The 19,253-nt window shown below is 43.5% G+C and overlaps 1 protein-coding gene and 1 long non-coding RNA gene across 4 annotated transcripts in view; one reads left to right on the top strand and one right to left on the bottom strand.

The window, feature by feature from the left end:
* The window catches only part of LOC128328974 (uncharacterized), a 40,630-nt gene extending 26,367 nt beyond the window's left edge, over positions 1-14,263 (bottom strand). For both annotated transcript variants that reach the window (XR_008309478.1, XR_008309477.1), the window contains exons 1-3: positions 14,192-14,263; positions 13,308-13,352; positions 781-897 (exon numbers count right to left, since the gene is read on the bottom strand). This is a non-coding gene — a long non-coding RNA (uncharacterized LOC128328974). The remainder of the gene's footprint in view (positions 1-780; positions 898-13,307; positions 13,353-14,191) is intronic.
* The window catches only part of RAMP3 (receptor activity modifying protein 3), a 100,503-nt gene continuing 85,924 nt past the window's right edge, over positions 4,675-19,253 (top strand). Inside the window, exons 1-2 of one of the 2 annotated variants that reach the window (XM_053259292.1) lie at positions 4,675-5,233; positions 5,901-5,946. In XM_053259292.1, coding sequence (XP_053115267.1) covers positions 5,127-5,233; positions 5,901-5,946 — 153 coding nt within the window. In that variant the 5' untranslated portion in view covers positions 4,675-5,126. The remainder of the gene's footprint in view (positions 5,234-5,900; positions 5,947-19,253) is intronic. The other variant, XM_053259293.1, reaches the window with a different exon arrangement.

Raw genomic sequence — 19,253 nt, 5'->3', positions numbered from 1 at the left:
CTTGTGTTGTTGAGTGTGCTCCCTGCGGGCCCAGGTGATTACCCATGCAGCCAGGAAGCAGGGAGGGCCGGGACCCAGGATGTGTCATCCCAGTCCCTGGAACTACCAGGATGAACTGCAATCCCCTCTCCCATGTGGCTGCTACACGATCCAAAAAATGAGGTTAAGAGAGTACTTGTTCCCTTAACCTTGTTTTAAAGTGTGGCTGTTTAGGTGGGTTTGCTGCTGTGTTGCCACCGGGATTGGGCCTGATCCCGGCGGTTCACACACACATGTGCAAACCCAGGCTGGGCTCCCTTAGCCCAGTTTTGCACGCATGTGTGACTAGCCTCTTTATGTGATAGCCACTCTATAACAAATTGTTCTCTGGGCAGCTCACATCACTGCATTAAAACATCAGATAAAAACATAACACATTCAATCACAACAGACCCAAAGCAGGAGGAAACATATAAAATACAATACAAAGCAATTTAAAAACTTTTTTTAAATGGAAGAAGGTATCCATTTCCTATGGCAGGATATCGAGAGTGAAGGCAAGGAGTGGGACACTGGCCAGGATTGGTAGTGTTAGGTTGTGGGGGGCCTTGAGACTGCACTGAGCTAGATTCCCACCCCCAGTGCATATGGGTGCACATTGGATCCTTGTCCCTGCAATGGTAGGGCAGCAGTGGTGTGGAGATCTTCACAGAGTCTTACTAATCACCATGAAGTGCTGCAGAATGCTGCTAGTGCCCCCAAACCCAGTTAAGCCCTCACAAGTGTTTGGGAGAGACTTACCTTGGCAGCAGGGGTGTGGAGTGTTTTGTGGCAACCATTGTCAGGAGCCTGTCCATCCAGTGTCCAAGTCAAGGTCACTATCAAGGTCAAAGGCAGCTCCTTAAAGTCCTCCTCAGTCTGCAAGAAAACACAAGATAACACTTTACTGGAAGTATCAAGTTCAGACAGTTTCCCCTGCAAACTCAGTCTGCTCACCAGATAGCACAGTTCCAGAGCAAAAGGAGTGCAAAGTGTTCCAGCTAGGACAGCTGTCAGGACTTGGTCAGGTTATCAGAGTAGCAGCAGGAAAAGCCTGGGTCTCTAGAGACCAACATGAAGCAGGGGTTTCCTGTGAGTCAGAGGCTTGGCTGTAGCAGGCTCAAAGAGATTTGTTGTTTCCAGCATTTAGCTGCAGCCTTCAGACTTGATTTATAGCCAGGCTTAATTGGTCCCCACCTTCAGCCAGCTGACACACATTCAGGATTTACTGGGTTTGAAAAGCAGGCATATGCTTCTCCTGAGTTCTTCCACCTGTTGTCTGCATCTCATCAGGCTTCTCTTGCATGGATGCAAAGGTGTTTTGTTGTTTACTACAGTGTTCTGTTCTCCATTCCCTTTCTCTGCTACTGCTGATGGTCCTGGTTGTCCTGAAGCTTTGACTGGACCTGCCTCAGGTATCTGATGGAGATCGACAGCTGGGCTCTGCCCTTCAGGTTCTCTGCCCTTCAGGTTCTCCTGCAGCTGCTGGCAAACTGCCAGCTTCCCCTTTCTCTTCACTATCTGAGGATGGGGGCATGACAGTGGTTGTTGCCATTTTTTTAGACGCTGTTTCACAGTCATGCAGCAATGGGACAAGTGCATTGCTTTGTTGTATATTGGGTTTGAGGTCTAAACCAATGTTAGGAATCTGTTAATAGCACACTATCTTAAAGAGGGCAACACATAAAGGAAGGAAAGAATCTTTTTAAAGGCCAGTGCTTTATGTGAAAATAAGAAAATTTCACAGAATTTTCACTAATTCTGGTGAATTGGTCATAATCTGTTTATATACTGCATTTTACAGAATGCACTGTTTTATTTTCTGTGAAGCTCTTTGAATGCAATCACTAACCACAGTATATTAATATTGCAATAGTAACAACTAATGTACCACCTAATGGCACAGCGGGGAAATGACTTGACTAGCAAGCCAGAGGTTGCCAGTTCAAATCCATGCTGGTATGTTTATCAGACTGTGGGAAACACCTATATGGGGCAGCAGTGATATAGGAAGATGCTGAAAGGCATCATTTCATACTGTGCGGGAGATGATAATGGTAAACCTCTACTGTATTCTACTAAAGACAACCACAGGGCTCTGTAGTCACCAGGAGTTGACATTGATGCAACGACACACTTTACTTTAGTACAATATAACATTAACAATTCAGCAATTAACATGGAAATATTTGGGGAGCACAACACATTAGTTCCAGCAGAGGGACACAAAGAAGGCAGAGATGAAAGCGCTGGGAGGAACAGAGAGGCAGAAAGCTTTAGAGAACATGATGAATTGTCACTGGTGATTACTTAAGTGGCATATGGGATGTGTCCTAGTGTACAGCATGTTATGATTGGCTGTCTTTTGTTATACTTTTATTAAACTTATTTTTTTACTCTAGCAAAAGCCAAATTAATAATAATTCAAATTATATACTGCCCTTCCTAAAGTGGCTCAAGGTGGCTTATATTAAAATTAAAAACACATAAAACAATTAAAACTTTAAACAAACATTTAAAACAGATTAAAATTAAAACTAGATATCATTAAAAGCCAGGCTAAAATGATGGGTCTTTAAGGCTCTCTTGAAGGCCTCCAAGGAAGATAAATCTCTTATACCGTATCAACGGGGAACACATTATACAATCCAAGATTGACAACTGAGAATGCCCAGTTCCAGGTCGCCACCTGATGAACCTATGGCACCTGAAGATGGACCCCTCCTGATGATCTCAATAAGTGGTGGGGATCTTGTAGAGAAAGGTGCTCTCTCAGGTTACCCGGATCTAAACCATTCAGGGCATTAAAGATAATAAGTGGCACTTTGAACTTTGCCCAGAAACATATTGGCAGCCAGTGAAACCATTTAAGAACAGGCATAATGTAGTTATGGGATACCCCAGAGACTAATCTGGCTGAAGCATTTTGAACTAACTGAAGTTTCTGAACTATGTACAAAGGCAGCCCTATATAAAGCAAATTGAAGTAATCCAACCTGGAGGTTACCAGTTGGTGTACCACTCTTTTCAGGTCATTCTCAAGGAATGGGTAGAGTAGCCAAATCAATAACAGGTGGTAAAAGCACTCTTGGCCACAGCCTCAACCTGAGGCACCAGGGTGAGACCTGGATCCAAGAGCACTCCTGAGCTATGAACCTGTTCTTTCAGGGAAAGTGTAACCTCATACATAACATGAAGTTGTATCCCGTCTTGCAGATTACGACCCCCAACAATGAGCACTCCATCTTGCTTGGATTCTGCTTCAGTTTATTATCCCTCATCCAGCCCTTTACTGCTTGTAGGCAGGCATTTAAACACCATTTCCTGATATTGCTGATGATATCAGAATATGGACTATTGTTTCTACTGTGACAGATATAAACACCAGCACATCTTCTACCTAAAAATAAGCTTGCTTGCTTAGTACATAATACCCATATACAGTACCTGCTTTCCTGTTAGTCTTCTGGAAGAGAATAAGAAGCACAACCAAGAACACTGCTGATGAGGGGAAAGAGATATGGGCATATACATGTATTCCTTGTTCAGTGTAGGAAAACTTCTGATCTGTATGATATAAACTCTCAGCTTATCACAAATCCCCATGTCTGAAAGTCTCAGATATAATGACTATGATCCAAAAAACCATAGACCTAGTTCAGTGAGCCCAAAAGATCTTTAGGTTGTAATCCCATGCCTGCTCACCTAAGGAGTAAGCCCCAGTCATACACATTTATTTTAAAATAAATACATCTAGATCTGTATCTAGAACCCTAACCCCCATCTGTACTGGGGGGGTCTGGTTTATCCACAAACAGCAGCCATGTCCATATTCCCTACTGTACAGCAAACTGCTTTGGAAGTAGGAACAAAAGCAATTTGTGATAGGGGATAGGGCCAGGTTGCTCAAAGAGAGCCAAAAATTCCAATAAGCTACTATATGTTCCTTGTCTTAACCTAAACAAGCCTTTGAGTCCCAGTCATTGATTGGTTTATTCAGTATAATTGCTGCAGCACTTACAGTTTGCACTCTAAATCCCAGAAAGACTCTTTCCTGTTTCCTCTGGTCTCTCTCTCTATCCTGATGGAGCAAATTTCATATTAGCTAATGGGCTGAAATGCTGTTCTTGAAAAGGGTGGTTGTATTGTTCCATTTCCCAGTATATGGCTGGTCATAAAAATGATGGCTGATATTTTTTTAAAGGGCAACCCATCTTATAGTAATGCTCCTGAACTGTTTGCTGTCCAATTGCACATCTTAGCTCTGTGCCACGTTTACTTAAACTGAGTGCTGAAAAGCACCTACTGTGATAAATCACAATGTCAACAGGCTTCTGTTCTGCCCCTCAGCCAAAGTAGCTTGGCACAAGTTTATCACTCACCTAAGATGTCAAAGTTATCAGAGAACTGTGTCTTTGAGGAGTGCAACTACAATTACATGCTAGGGAGAGGCAAGCTTAAATCTTTTCTTTTTAAAAAAGAAAACTGAAAAGCTGAGGAGCGGCTTGATTCCAATTGCCAATGAACTGCATGGAGAAGATGATTTAAGAATCGGGTGAACGGCAAGAAAAGGGCAGACGGGGGGGAAAGCAGATTCATTTGGTCACATGCAGTGTGTGATCTCACAGATTTAAAGAGGAAACGAGGCATCTTTCTCCTCCTCCCCATCATTTAATAGCTTTGTGCTCCGTAGATGGGAAACTTCCTCATGACTGTCTCTTGTGGGTGACTTCTAGCTGTGCTTCCTTTCCCTTGGAGCATCCTGGAATAGCCGCAACATCCTTCTCCTTCTCCTCAAGCCAAAGCAAGCTGGGGGTGGGGAAAGGAGGAACAAGAGAGGAAGCAGAATCCAGAGCTGACTCTTGGCAGTGACGGCTGCTGCTGCTTACATTACATCTTCATGTAGGGAGGAGCAGATGGGTGGGATTTGGTGCAAGCAACCCCCCGCCCCAAGTTCCTGCTCATGGGTTTGATGCTCCGGGTTGAAGATAAAGTTCCTTGTTGGTGAGGGCAGGAGAAAAAGAGAGAGAGGAAGATGTGTGTTCCTTGAGGATTTGGAGTCGCTTCGGAAGTGTCTCTTTTCTTCCCCCCCCTTCCTCGTCGCCTCCATGTGTGCTGCTTCTCCTCATAACTCCTGCCTGCACTTACTGCTAAATATTCAGGATGGAGATTCACACTTTCTGGCTGGTACAACTTTTCCACGTTGTACTGTGGGGTAAGTACAATCTGCTGCTCTTCTCGAACCATTTCCCCTACATTGTCTCTGAAAGAATTGTTAGTATCTCTTCTGTAGCATTGACTGCACTGGTGTCTTTCACACTTACTGTGTGGTTAGGATGTTTAAAAAGTCTTACTTTAGAATGGCATGGTCTGTCGACGCGTGTGTTCCGCTAGCAAAGGAAAACAGAGTTTGCCAAAGTAGCTGGTTTTTAAATTAGTCAATGGTTGCATCCTGACGTTATTTAGAGATGTTGGGTAGCCTCATAGAGGTGATTTGATAAAGATGGTTGTTACATTCCAGAAGAAGAAGAAATAATAAAAGTTCTCAGATAAACACAGCCACCCACACTTCTCACCAGCATCTCGCTTGAATTATGTATTGGCAGTGTTTATGGAAGCTTACTCCGGCATTCTCAAAGGACAAAAAGCCTGTGGATGTGCTCAGAGCAAAAGCACGGAGCTGAATTTCTCAGGCTGCTTTCAGAACTTCTGTAGCTTTTGTATGTTGTTACGGGCATGTCATTAAACATTCATAGTTTACAGTTTTAACTGCCCAAAGTGCTTTGCAATATTTATCACATCCAGTCATATAACCATTTTCTGACATCAGACTTAGTAAAGAGGAGTTAATAACGGGAGCCGTGCTTGTGATTTACTTAAAGCTTCTCCAGTGAGGACCATTTCCAATACTACAAGAGACAAACTCAGGTTTGTTATCAACAGTGAGTTGTGACTGCTCACAGCTTCCTGGCAAGTGTACCTGTGTGATACATCTCTGTGTTGCATTCATCTTCGTAATGCATCCATTGCATCAGAGATACAATTTAATAAATCTTGCTTTAAATATGTAGCTCAAAATGTATGAAGTGGCTCCTGCGGATGGAGCTTCAAGACCAGCATCCCATTTGCTTGGTTCTGTTAGTATATTTGTGCTAGTTGGAACATGATGTATCTTTATGATTTTCAGTAATTTGCCATCATTGTTAAAACCATGTGTATTTTGTGAATGCAAGCTGAATATGGCAATGGCTACTTTTTTCTTTGTCATGGTATTGTTTATTTTGTGGTGTTGTTTTTTGAGTTTTGCTTAGACGATAGACATTTCATTTTATAGGAAGTAAACCTTAATGAAAGCTAGTAAAAATGATTTGCTTTTTTCAAATAATAGTGGGTCATCTGTCTGAAGACAGGAATTTTTTACAGCTCATTCTCCTTCTGCACTGATAGCAAACATCTGTTCCCAGAGCTCTCAGTATATCTTGAGAGAGGAGACTTTGCCCACTCCTGTTCCCCCCCTCTTCTCCCTCCCCCCCACTGCTAATTAGTTGCAGTGTGAGGTCTTTGTTTCATCTAAGTGTTGGTAGTGATGCAACAAGCATGAAAGGGGGCTCCCTTGCACAGCAGATGGTGATAGAGGCTAGCCTGAAACAAAAGAGAAAATAAAGCCAAATTGCAAAAAATGTGTTAGCATGTTACAGCTTTCTAGGTGTACCGCTTACAAATTGAATATAAATTAATCTTTGCAAACACTAGGAAAATGTCTACGTGTACATAAAAACTTATTCCTCTCCCCCTTTAAAATATCAATATATGGCCATAATAAAGTTCATATTCTGACACAGTAGAGCTTGACTAATGGCTTTTGGGGATAATGAGTGAACTAGTCTTTATCTCTCTTACTAAGGGCTTCCATTAAAGAGAATGTTAGGTGTAAACATAGAACATCTATAAAACCCCCACAGTGCTAGTTAAACTCTTCTTAGGACCAGCAAAATGACTCAAATCAAAGTTTACAAGCAAGCTTTGTAACACATGAAGTACAGTGGTCCCTCGACTTACGAAGATAATCCGATCCGAATGCACATTCGTAGGTCGGAATTTTCGTAAGTCGAAAAGCGCATCCACGGAGGTCCGGAAACACTCGTAAGTCAAGGAAACCGCATCTAAAAATTCGTAGGTCGAGGAAGCCGCATCTAAACCGGCAACGACTTCTGGTATTTTTTGTCGTTCGTATGTCGAAATCTTCGGATGTCGAGTGCTTCGTAAGTCAAGGGACCACTGTAGAGTGATTTTTTTTGGGAAGTGCATGTGTCATACAACTCATCAGAAAGCTAGGATTGGATGCAGCTCATTACCAAGTCTACACTAGGTTTGTTGCCATGTAATTAGTGGAATAGCCCTGCAGGCAAAGTTATTACTGCTTGATAACACCTCATTACTAAAATGTAGAATTGTACAGTTGAAGGTCCCATAGGGTCATGAGCCTGCTGACCCAAAGCAGGAACTCCTATATATCACGGACTAGATTTAGCTAGTCTACAACTTGATTTGGCAGCTAGTTTTACCAGAGAGAGCTGCAGGATTTTTATGTGTCTGTGACTGGCCCATTACCCTCAATGAGCTCTTTCTCACGATCCGTGAGAAAGGGCTCTGATCTGCAGGGAAGGATGCCTTAAAATGCTTACCCCTGCTAACTGGGCAAAGAGGCACCTTTTACCGTGGTGATTCTCTTTATTTAGCAGGGGGAGAGTAACTGGCCCTATCCACCCCCAGCACAGTACTTCCAGTGACTGTAGCTGGGGTCTATCTTATGTTTCTTTTTAGAATGTGAGCCCTTTGGGGATGGGGATCCATCTTATTTGTTTGTTATTTATCTGTGTAAACCGCCCTGAGCCATTTTTGGAAGGGCGGTATAGAAATCGAATTATTATTATTATTACCTCCCCAGAATACGATCGAGAGCTCCTTCCTGGATGGGTGGATTGCCTGCTCAGACGATTGCTGGCTACTGCCAGCAGCATGGAGGGTCGGGGGCTGGGATGCATTTTCCTCCCAGCACTGGCCAGGAGGCTCCTCGCATGTACTGTAGGTGCCACATGGAGCTGTGTGGCACTGACACATCGACACTAAGCCTGGTTTAAGGGTGCCCATGCACCCAAACCCAGGCTAAGCAGTAGGCTCCCTAAGCAAGTTTGCCGCTGCCAGGAACTGCTCCTGGAAGTTCACACATGCTGGCAAAATTGGGCTGGGCTTCCTTAGCCCAGTTTTACCTGTTCATGTGACTAGCCCCAATATCTTCCTCAAAGTGGATTGCCTGCCAGTCCCAATGTCATAGCCGCCATTGCTTGCACACACTACACCTTGTGCCGTAGGGCAGGCAACAGGGAGGGGGGCAGTTGATACTTCTCAGGTTGTTGGATTTTTCCGGTTGCTGGTCCTAAACAATAAAGTCCAGATCATGGTGCGCCATAAGAAATATGCAAGACTGAATGGCACCACAGTAATGGGAGAGCAGAGAGCTCAAGCAAGTAAGGAGTGTACTGAAGCAACTCCTTTCCCCAGAAAGTCATTGGCCGGTCTGAACTGGAGCAGGGTGATGTCTACCTGACCCCAGGTGTGATGTTCAGTTAAACACTGAGCATATACTATGGAGTCATAGTAATACATTTTGTAAGGCAACTTGCTTTTCTTGTAGTGAATTGGCACACTTCCGTTTTGTGGTGAACTTCCACTGTGAATTCCATGCTCCATGTGCCATGGTTTTTTGTTTTGTTGTTTGATTTGAATTGCTTTTAATTTAGAGCCAGGACTTAAATGGTGTGAATGCATACCATGGTTCAGCCCTGACAACTGTTTTCATTGCTCCGGGCTCCTCAGGGGAAGAGTGGGATATTAAACAAACAAACAAAATAAAATAAAGGGTGAGATATCCTTACTTACAACACACTTTAGCACTAAGATAATAGCACATCGCATGTAAAATAGTACGTTACAGGAACCTTTCGCTTTCCAATAGTGAAAGGTTTAAATAAAAACCCAGCATCTCTATATAAGCAACCAAGAAAATACTTGAGTGTTTGCTTGATCAGTTAAGGGTTTCTTCCTGTACCAAGAAAGAATGCTGGGCCCCTCTGATTTGCAGATGTTACTTGTGTGCACAGTGAGGCTTAACACACACACACACACACACACACACACACACACACACACACACGAACTGCAGTTAGCTAGCCCATATCAGGACAAGCTACTTTAAATCTGCTTAGGTGATACTGGCTTTTTGTTTTGTTTTGTTTTGTATTTTAAAGATGTGTTTCAGGGCTTTGTTAAGTAGACCCTTCAGTCCCTTAATTGCTTCTAGGCAGTGGGGGTGGGATACTGGAGGTAAGAAAGGGTCGTGAAGAAAGGGCCGGCTGGAAAGCCGGTGCACTACCGCCTCCCGTTCCCGGTGGCTGGCCCGAGCCGGCCTGCCACCGCCTCTGGCTAACTGGCTGCCACCGCCATTATCTCCCTGTCCCCGTCACTATCGCCCAGGCAGCTGCTCTTGCGAGAGCTACCATGCATGGGATTAGTGATGGGTACACCTAAGAGAAATAAATATATAGATGTGCATTTCCTTTTGGAGGGGGAGGGGATCCACAAATCATAAACATTGATTAAAGCATCTTATAAACTGTTATGTCAAAAGGTTGACATGATAATGGTAACTGATAGGTGTTGATCGTTCTAAAGATTTGGTTGGGAAGGTTTTTGCTTAATGTTCTTTTTGAAGGAGGGGTTAAATAAGCAGAGAAATCTATATATAAACTGTATGAAATGATTTGTCAGCATTTCCAGGGAACTGTGAGCAACAATGAAGACATTTAATTATCAACATTTGTAGCATGTTAAGGTTAAATTACAATTATCACCTTCTGAATCACAAACAGAATATGAAATAATAATAACAACAATCATCCCTATAAATAACTTTCTCAGTACTTTCTGATTAATTTAGTCTACAGTGAAACTCTGGAGCATTGCATTCAAATCCCGAGTCTCTGGGTGACTGCCTAAAGTAGATTGTTTGCTATTCAGAACCATTAGTGAGACTCCTTTCATTTAGCTCCTAGATCCTACTGAGTTCTGCAGCATTTCTCAACGAAAATAAGAGTTCCTTCCTCAGTTGTGCTCACTAAGCATATATCATATGGCTACGCTTGTCAGAACTGGCTGCAGATTCCTGCCAAGTGTACATTTAATTGTAAGTGCCACCTTGTAATTTGGAGGAAAGACTGGGATGTAAATGTAATTAACCTGGGTTTGCTATCACATAATGAATAATAATAAAAATAACAGTGATAATAATAATAGATAATTTATTGCACTGTTTGCATACATGGAACTTTACAAAGCAGTGAGAAACCAGATCTCTGTTCCAGTGGGCTCACAATCTAAAATTTACACAGAAGAGACAACAGAGAAAGGGGAGGGAAATGGAAGCAAAGATATACGGGGAAAGAAAATGCAATTTTTGCTAGGGATGTGCACGAAATGGATTTTGCATTTCATTTCAAGCTCAAAATGGAATGCAAAATGGTCAAAACAGCGGTTGAGCTGGCTTTTTTGATGAATCAAACTTGAAATGTTTTGAGTGTTCTGGTCATAGGGAACAATTGGGACCTCAAAACACCCCAGTGTTCCCCATGGGTAGCTCCTAGAGACACCAAAGTTGGTTAGGTGGCAGAGCATGATGGGTGCTACCTACCAGCCAATCTGCAAACTAAACGGGCAAGAGGGTGATTTTAAACAAATTTTTCACCTTTCCCCCAAAACACCATAGGAATAAAATTCCAAGCAGCACCCAGTTAAAGCCACTGGGGGCTGCTGGTACAATTTTTTTTTTAAAAAAGGAGAGAGAGAGAAAATCAGCACAGCACCTCAGTTATTAAAGCCCCTGGGGGCTGGCTACAAGGAGGAATAAGAAGAAATCAAAATAAAATAAAATCCCAAGTAGCACCCAGTTCAAGCCACTGGGGCTGCTGGTTTTTTTGTTTGTTTGTTTAAAGAAAATAAAAGCAGTGGTCAGCAGCACTGAAAATTAAAAGGATTTTTTAAAAAAGAGTCAGATAAGCTTGCAGGCACTCTGTCTCTCTCTCCACTCACTGGGCCAGGCAGGCAGGCCAGCCCAGACCATAACCACCAGTCTCTGCTCTCCTTTTAGTGCCGCTGCAGTTTGTCTCTGATCCTTTTCCTCTGAGGCACAAAATGGCTCTCTGCCTCCAAGCAGCCCCTTAAATACATTTTGAAAATCCCTCCTTTTACCTCCCCCCCCAGCCATTGGGGCACAGTTGCCCATGCCAACACTTGATTTGAATGCCAACAAGTAAATGAAGAAGCAAGGTGATCTCTAGCCAATTGGAAGCCAGTGCCAGAAAACCAATCAGCAAGGGAAAAACACGGAGACAAAATGGCACCCACAACTCAAATCACTCAGATAAATTTGAGTTCAAATTGGGGGTGATTTGATTTGACCTCGAATCAGGCCCTTTAGTTTAGGGGCAATTCGATTAACAGTCAAATCACTCGAATTTCCCCAATTGGGCACGTATCAATTCACACACGAATTGAATTACACATCTCTACTGTGGACTACCACCCCACTCCATTTTTCAATACCTGAATATGGTATTTATTGGTGAATAAATACACTATTTTTTGGTTTAAATACGCTCATTTAATTATGCTGTTTATTGGTGAAAGTGAAGATACCAGATAAGATTGGTGAAGATACCAAATCAAAGCTCATGTTGAGGAACTGTGCTGAGTGCATTTTCCTCACCACTAAATTCTACAATTGACCCAACAAAACTGGCACTAGAGATAAAGGCTTTCATGCTTGAGCCTTGTCACAGTCACCATTTATATCCTGAGTTCAGTACATGAAATATAACACCAAAATGACTCCTTTTGATTTAGAATACTAATATAGGCTGGAAAAGAGCAGGAGGCAGGGAGAATAAATAGTGGCTTAAAGCAAAATTTAAAAACACAAAAATAAAATAATATTTATAGAAAATAAATGAAGACTACACTAAGTTTGAGATATTAATAGCTATAATAGAACAAAAAATACTGAACTTTTCAATTAATCATATACATACTTGCTCGGGAGAAAATCTTATTAAAACCAATGGTACTTCTAAGTAGGCATGCATAGAATGGATTGCACTATAAGACCAAAAACCTTAAAAATTACAATACACAGGTAGGCCATGATTTACATCAAAAACAAGCTATCCTCTAGTAGTGTGCACGGACTGGTTTGGAGGCCATTCTACTGGCCTCCGAACCGGTCCGGACAAGGGGTGGTTTTGGTTCGGGAGGGTTAGGGTGGGGGGTTCCATTCAGGGCGGGGGGGGGGCTTTACTCACCCCACCCGCGCTTTGCAACTTTGGCACCATAATTCTTGTAAAAAATGCGGCTGCAGAATCGCTCTCCGCCTGCTCCTATGGCTCCTTCTTGTTTTAAAAATCGGGTGGCAGGATACTTCCCTGCCCCCCCCGAAGCCCCCTCAAGCCATTTCGCTTCTTTAAATCTCGCCCGGACCGAGTGCAACCACGCTCGGGCGGGCGGCAGCGAGATGTCCTTCCGCCCGCCTGCCCCCTTCCCTGCCATCTGCGAAGTGCAGGAAGCCTTCGCAGACGGCAGGGAAGGGGGCGGGCGGGCGGAAGGACATCTCGCTGCCGCCCGCCCGAGCGTGGTCGCACTCGGTCCAGGCGAGATTTAAAGAAGCGAAATGGCTTGAGGGGGCTTCGGGGGCGGCAGGGAAGTATCCTGCCGCCCAATTTTTTAAACAAGAAGGAGCCATAGGAGCGGGCGGAGAGCGATTCTGCAGCCGCATTTTTTACAAGAATTATGGCGCCAAAGTTGCAAATCGCGGGTGGGGTGAGTAAAGCCCCCCCGCCCTTAGTGGAACCCCCCACCCCAGTGCCGGACCGCAGCTCCGCGGTCCGGTGCACACCCCTACTATCCTCTCAACTGCCCTATAGAGATCCTCTGACAAAAAACAAAGGCAACATTCTTCAGGGAATTACTTATTATAAACTTCTCCCAGCCAGCCTCCTGTGCTTCATTTGCCTTTTTCTAAGTCCAGCAGTTGAACAGAATTGTGACAGCACGTTTTTCTCCTTAACTGTGCTTCTACAAGGACTAGAACTTAGCTTAAAAAAAAGAAAGAAAGCTGGGAATGTGGGCAAGCTAATGGGCTAACCAAGAGCTGGGGGAAATGCTTAAAATCCATTAAATACCTGGAAATCTGGGGGAGATGGCATCAATTTGCTGATAATAACGTCCTGAAGGAAATTAAATCAAACAAGAGAACTGTGAGGTTTGTGGAAATTTTCTGGGAAGATAATCTGTAGTTTTGATCAACTGACATTCACTTGGCATTCTGTGTGTGTGTGTGTCTGTCTGTCTGTCTGTCTGTCTGTTTGTTCATATGTCAGTCCCCTGCTATCAACTTCGCAATGCCTGGACCAATATGAACCAAATTTTGGAGCAGTTGTGGAGAGTGACACAAAGGGACATCACAGTGGTGTAGTTTGTGATGATGTCATCCACCCCAATTCAAGATGGTAGATGTGTGAATGTCTGAGGCACAAGTAGGCTAACTTGTGAACTTCCTAATTAATTTGGACCAAATTTAGTCCCGTTGTAGGGATAGTGAAAGGAAAGGAGGCAGATTAGTTCTTATTAGAACAAATTGTTTTTCCCCTCTTCTTTCTCTGCTGTTTAGTATGGCTGAACTCTTGCTTGGTTACCAAGGTATCCCGCCCCCTCCCCCTGTCCCCAGCACCTGGCTACTTAACACACTGCTCATATTGTTTTATACACTTGAACCCTTCCCAGAACTCTATTTCTCTATACATTTCCATGTTTTAACTCTTGGTTACTACTAGATCCAGTCCTGGCACGCTTCACCAGGTTACCAGCAACAGGTGACTGTTGCTGGTGTCTATCTTATGTTTCTTTTAGGTTGTGAGCCCTTTGGAGGCAGGGATCCATCTTATTTATTTATTATTTCTCTGTGTAAACTGAACTGAGCCATTTTTGGAAGGGCGGTATAGAAATCGAATTCATCATCATCATCATCATCATCATCATCATCATCCCTTCACTCAAAGAGTCTCACCGGAAAACTGACTCCCTTCACACACTAATGCTCACTAACTGCCATTGCCTTCTAGGTCCGTGCCCCCCCCCCCCATGTTTTTTAACTGACAGTTGGTCAGCAGGATTCTAACCACACAGCTGCTGAGATTTGGAAAAAAAACATTAACCCTTAAACTGCCAAACATCCTGTAGTTTGTTCCCTTCATCACATAAGGTAAGCACGTTTATTTGTTTAGCTGATTCTTATTTGTCTGAGGGCCAGTTTATACCATCAGAAGACTCAAGTAATTAAAGCTTTTCCATTACTGCTAGGTTCTGTTGGTTATATATTTAAGCTGGCCTTGAACCTAGCAAGACAAAATGAGCATGGTAAAAGAGTGGAGAGCAGCAAATTATGGCTCTGTGAAGTAAATCAGCTAGACACCAGAAGAGTCTGTTTTTTGTTACGCAGTCCTTTTTAGAAACACTGGTCTTATTACAACAAGGGTGCCACATTAATGAAAAGGAGCAGAGGGAGGGAGCCATAAACTCTAATTTCTTAGAAGAAAGTTTTGGCTTGAGAGGCCTGCACATTTTCCAAGTAACTAACTAGTAGCCACCTTGACCTAGTATCATTGAGTGTATTTTTTGAAGCAAAGCAAACAAAGGCAGATATTCTGTCTTCCAGCTTCGGTTAAGGATATGGCAAATTATTTTTTGCCAAAGACCATTCTCCCTCCACTTACCTTTTTCATTCCCACTGATCCTCAGCAAAGCAGGACCCTTAGCAAAACAGACTTTTTAGAAGATTTGAACATAAGCTGAAATCTGTTGCAGTGAACACAAATGTACAGTTGAGGGTGACAGAGAGTATCAGATAGTCAAGACAAAAAGCTAACTTGCTTGACGGTTGTTTTCAGATATTTTTAAAGGAAGGTCAGGTGGAGAGAGGAAAAGTAACAAGGCCTGAAAATGAGCAAAAACAATTTGCAGCCTGTGGTTCCCTCTAAGGTGTGTGCACGCACAAAACTGCAATCCTCCATGCAGCTGTTTTTAGCATCCACACAGTCTCCTCCTGTTCTCCATGCTCCATGTTTCACTCCTCCATACCCTCCACCTCCAGCTCACTCACCTGGCAGCTGGAGGCAGAAGGGAAGGTAGCTCCCCTGCCATCCCTTCCCCACCCCTCTCCCAGCAGATCTCCCTGCCTTGACCAGCAGCTGCCCCTGGGACTGAAGAGGGAGGATCTAGGCCAGAGTGGGTAAATTGGCTCTCATGTGCAAGCGAGAGAAAGCCAATTTTCCTACTCTGGCTGTAGCAAGATCCTTACTGAAAATGGCATCGGGGCACATGTGTGCCCGTCAGCATTTCCAATAGGCTCTTGCCGCAGTAAGAACAAGAGAGCTGATTTCCTCACCAGAATGCAGCAGTGGCAGGGAGAAAAGTGGCAGTGAGAATGGCAACGGGGGCAACTGTGGGGAGAAAAGCAGCGGGGGCGGTGACTATGGGGAGAATGGTAATGGGGCAGAGGCAGGGAGAAAAGCGGCAGAGGCAGGGAGAAAAGCGGTGGTGGCAGGGGGAAGAATGGCAATGGGGGTGGCTGAGGGGAGAAAATTATCTCCCCTCCCCATAACAAGGTGGAGGTGACAGCAATAAGGAGGAAAAGGCAGCAGTGAGTTGGGAGGAAACAGCTGGCTAAGAGCTAGTGTTTTGAAACAAAAGAAAAGCTGTATCCCCCAGAGCTGGCATCAGACAGTATGAGAAAGGAAAGGGAAAAGGAAAAGGGCAGCACTTGAAGCAGACTGCACGGCTGCTTCTGAAATCTAGAAGTCTCTGCTGTGTAGGTAAGGCACTGGAAATGCTCCTTCTACACTCTAAAAGACATTTTGAGCTTTTTCTCCCTCCCTCCCTCTCCCATACCTTCTCTCCCATACTTTCTCTCCTGCCTCCAGTCAAATTAGGCTATTTCTAGTTGTTTTGAGAATGGCTGACATCTTGCTTAAATTAAGGATGCTGGATAGCTCTTCCCCTCTGACTCCCAGTGCCACCTCACTTCCACTTCCACCAACTCCATCCATTCCTGCTTTCTAGTTATGGGGCAGGTAATCTGGGAAGCAGGGAACCAGATTACTTAGCTTTGGGCCGCAATGGTGGGGATGGGGCAGAGAGACCCCTAGAAGCTTTATTTTGAGTGTGCATACAGAATTTGGAGCATGCTTTGAGGAAAATTGGGACCAGCAGCTCCCAGAGTCTCAAGAGAAGGAGAAGGTAGGTCACTTCTGACCTTGGGTCAGCTTGGCCTAATAAGCTACTGGGTCTGCTTCTGTTATGATGGCAGTATCTCATTGAGTGTTTGTGAGAAATGTGAGTCTCATTTTAATCTAGAATTGCCTGAAGGCCAACACCCTCATGTGTTCTCAAAATTGGCTGCTCCTCCTCTCCAGGCCAAAACTGGGCACTGATGTTTTAGTTGGACCAACTCTCTCTTCTTCTTTTTTTACCTTCTTTGCATGTCTGGACCTTCCCTCTTATCTTGTTGAAATCATGTGGGCCTTACTGTGCCTTTTCAGTGTTCAAGTGGTTAGCTCTGATCTGCAGTTGCTTCAATAAACACACTTGTCAGAACTTACTTGCCATGCCTTTATGCAACTATCCATCCCATAACCACATACTTCATGCAAGCTTCAAAGGAATGATTTAAGTATGAGATACAACGTACTAGCTAGTTATAATAAATATGGGATATGAACACATAATGTAAGCCTGAGTATGGCAACCTAGGCCTCCATTTTCAGCTTTGTCCACCATAAGACTGACATTTTTGCCTCTTTAGACATAGCCATCAGCCAGAGGTTCAGTTCAGCAGGTTCTCCACAGAGCCTACCATCAGAGGACTAGTCCGGAATGAGAGGTTCTGCTTGCTGACATCCCGCTCAGGCTCTTTTCTGACTTCTAAGGAGAACAGGACTTAAATGAGTGTTCCTTCTCTTTGGAGCTAAGGAGGACATCTTGCCCCATTCTCTCAGAATTGCCTGCTGTTAGGAAACTGCTGCTTGATTGCTTAGCAGCCCAAGTAACACCCAGTGTTTTTCTCACTGCATAGCCATGTTGACCTATATATTGTTTTGGACTGTTGACTTTCCTGGGTTTTTTTTTCCTGGAGCGGGATGGTTTTTCTTCATTTTAAAAATAAACAACATCAGTATTTACTCCTGTAGCACAAAACAATCCTTTACTTTGATTTTATTGCTAGGAGGGTATGTAATTTCGAAACTGATCTACTGTATGTACATAGTTTCAGTTCTGTACAGTAGAAATTATTATGCCTTGGACCATATTAACTTGCCTGATTGGGACTGACCCTATTTATAGCAGTCAGATTGGATATTTAAGCTGAAGAAAGGCAATCTCTTTTTTTCCCATTATGGGTTCTTGGAGTGCTTGGGCACATGGATCTACCTGTAGGTGAAATAATATGCCCCACATCTATTTCTCCATTGCATGGCAAATAAGTATCAACTAAATATGGTCTGCCAAAAACTGGATGATATTAGTGCAATGCTGCTAAAGAGGGCCATTAAGAGTCAAGGGGATGGTCTCTATATGCTGAGGGACATTCCAGATATGCAGAAAAACACATTTTCATACCAAAAGCCCCTCTCCAATGGGAAGATTAAGGCTGCACGTGAACATTGCCTTTATGTTTCCATGGAACCCTGGCAGCATGAAGACAAGGATAGGTGTCCAAGCTCTCAGTGTGCCAGGTGGTTGTTAGGCTGAGGGGGTTCAAGTCTTTGCTTTGTGTCTCTACAGCCTAGGGTCTAACTGGAGCGGGGCGGGGTATAGTGAAGCTATCCTCCATCCCCAGTTTTCTCCTGCTTCATATATATACCCCACTCCAGTTAGACCTTAAGTCTGTCCCATTTGCAGTTTAGAGGTCCTTTGAAGGATTAACTTGGATAAGAGAATGTGATTCTTTTGATTCAAATTAACTCGCACCAAAGTCCTAAGATTGTGATGAGGAAATATCTCCTAACAATTTAATTTGGTTTGGTGAGGGGCAAATTGGAGTTGGTGGAAGTGTTCTGTAAGGCTCTCATCCCTAACCCAAATTTTCTCCTGCACTCTCACATGCAGTGTGGATTGGAGGTTGGTTAAATCCTCCATGTGCTGTACTGGAGTGTTCTTAATGGCGACTCCAACCCTAAACCCGAGTAGCATTGTCCTTCAGGCGGGACTGCTGGATCATCTTTCTTCTTTTCTTCTTTTCTTCTTTTTTTAAAGTTGTGTCTACATTCTTAATGGAGTAGGGGGTGCTGAAATTAGGAATATTCAGAGTGTTCCATGGAACTATGATCTGGAATAAGAGACAATCTTCTGAAATAAGGATCATTTAGCAAAGTTTATTATATGAGGAAGGCAACATGTGTTCTTTAATTTTACAATCTCTTTTCAGCAAGGTTAATGTTCCATTACTAACAGTGTGTGCCTCTTGTAAATAGAGATAAAATATATAGTTAGAGGATTATACTCAAATTGCATTTTGCTGGCTAGCATCTTTATACATTCATACTGTGGATGACTGGTTAGACCTCTATTATTGATGTGTAATTGAAAATGGGTTTCCTTATCCATTCAGAATCACTTTTCAGATTATTTAGTCTTTGATTTCCACTCTCCCTCATCCCCCAGTCCAGTAAATTGACCCCCCTCCTCATTGAAAGCTCTTCCAAATATGTCTACCAGGTCTCCTTTGGTACTCTCCTTTAATCTCAGCAGCATTTCCTCTGAAACGACTGCCAGCAAAACAGAACATTGATGCTAGTTATGGGGGAAGGATGGTAAACTTCTTCTCAATTGGGCCACAACACTTTCACCTCTAAGGCGTGCGCACGTGTGCGTGCTCAGAGGTTTTTGGTGTCCGCTCAATTAATTTTAGATCCCGCTCAGGTTAAATTAGGAAGGCCCCACTCGGTGCACACAGTGCCTGGATATTACCACCCAGAACAAAACTCAATTCGCACAGAGATGAAAAAAAATTAGAGGGACCACTGGGCCACAGGTCTGAAAGTTGTCTTTGGCTTTTGCTTTTTTCCTCTGCA

This window comes from Hemicordylus capensis, chromosome 6 (assembly GCF_027244095.1).
Source record: "Hemicordylus capensis ecotype Gifberg chromosome 6, rHemCap1.1.pri, whole genome shotgun sequence".
In the NCBI taxonomy this organism is placed as follows: domain Eukaryota; kingdom Metazoa; phylum Chordata; class Lepidosauria; order Squamata; family Cordylidae; genus Hemicordylus; species Hemicordylus capensis.
The sequence above is the reverse complement of the archived record's forward strand: the minus strand, read 5'-3'. Positions and strand labels throughout refer to the sequence as shown.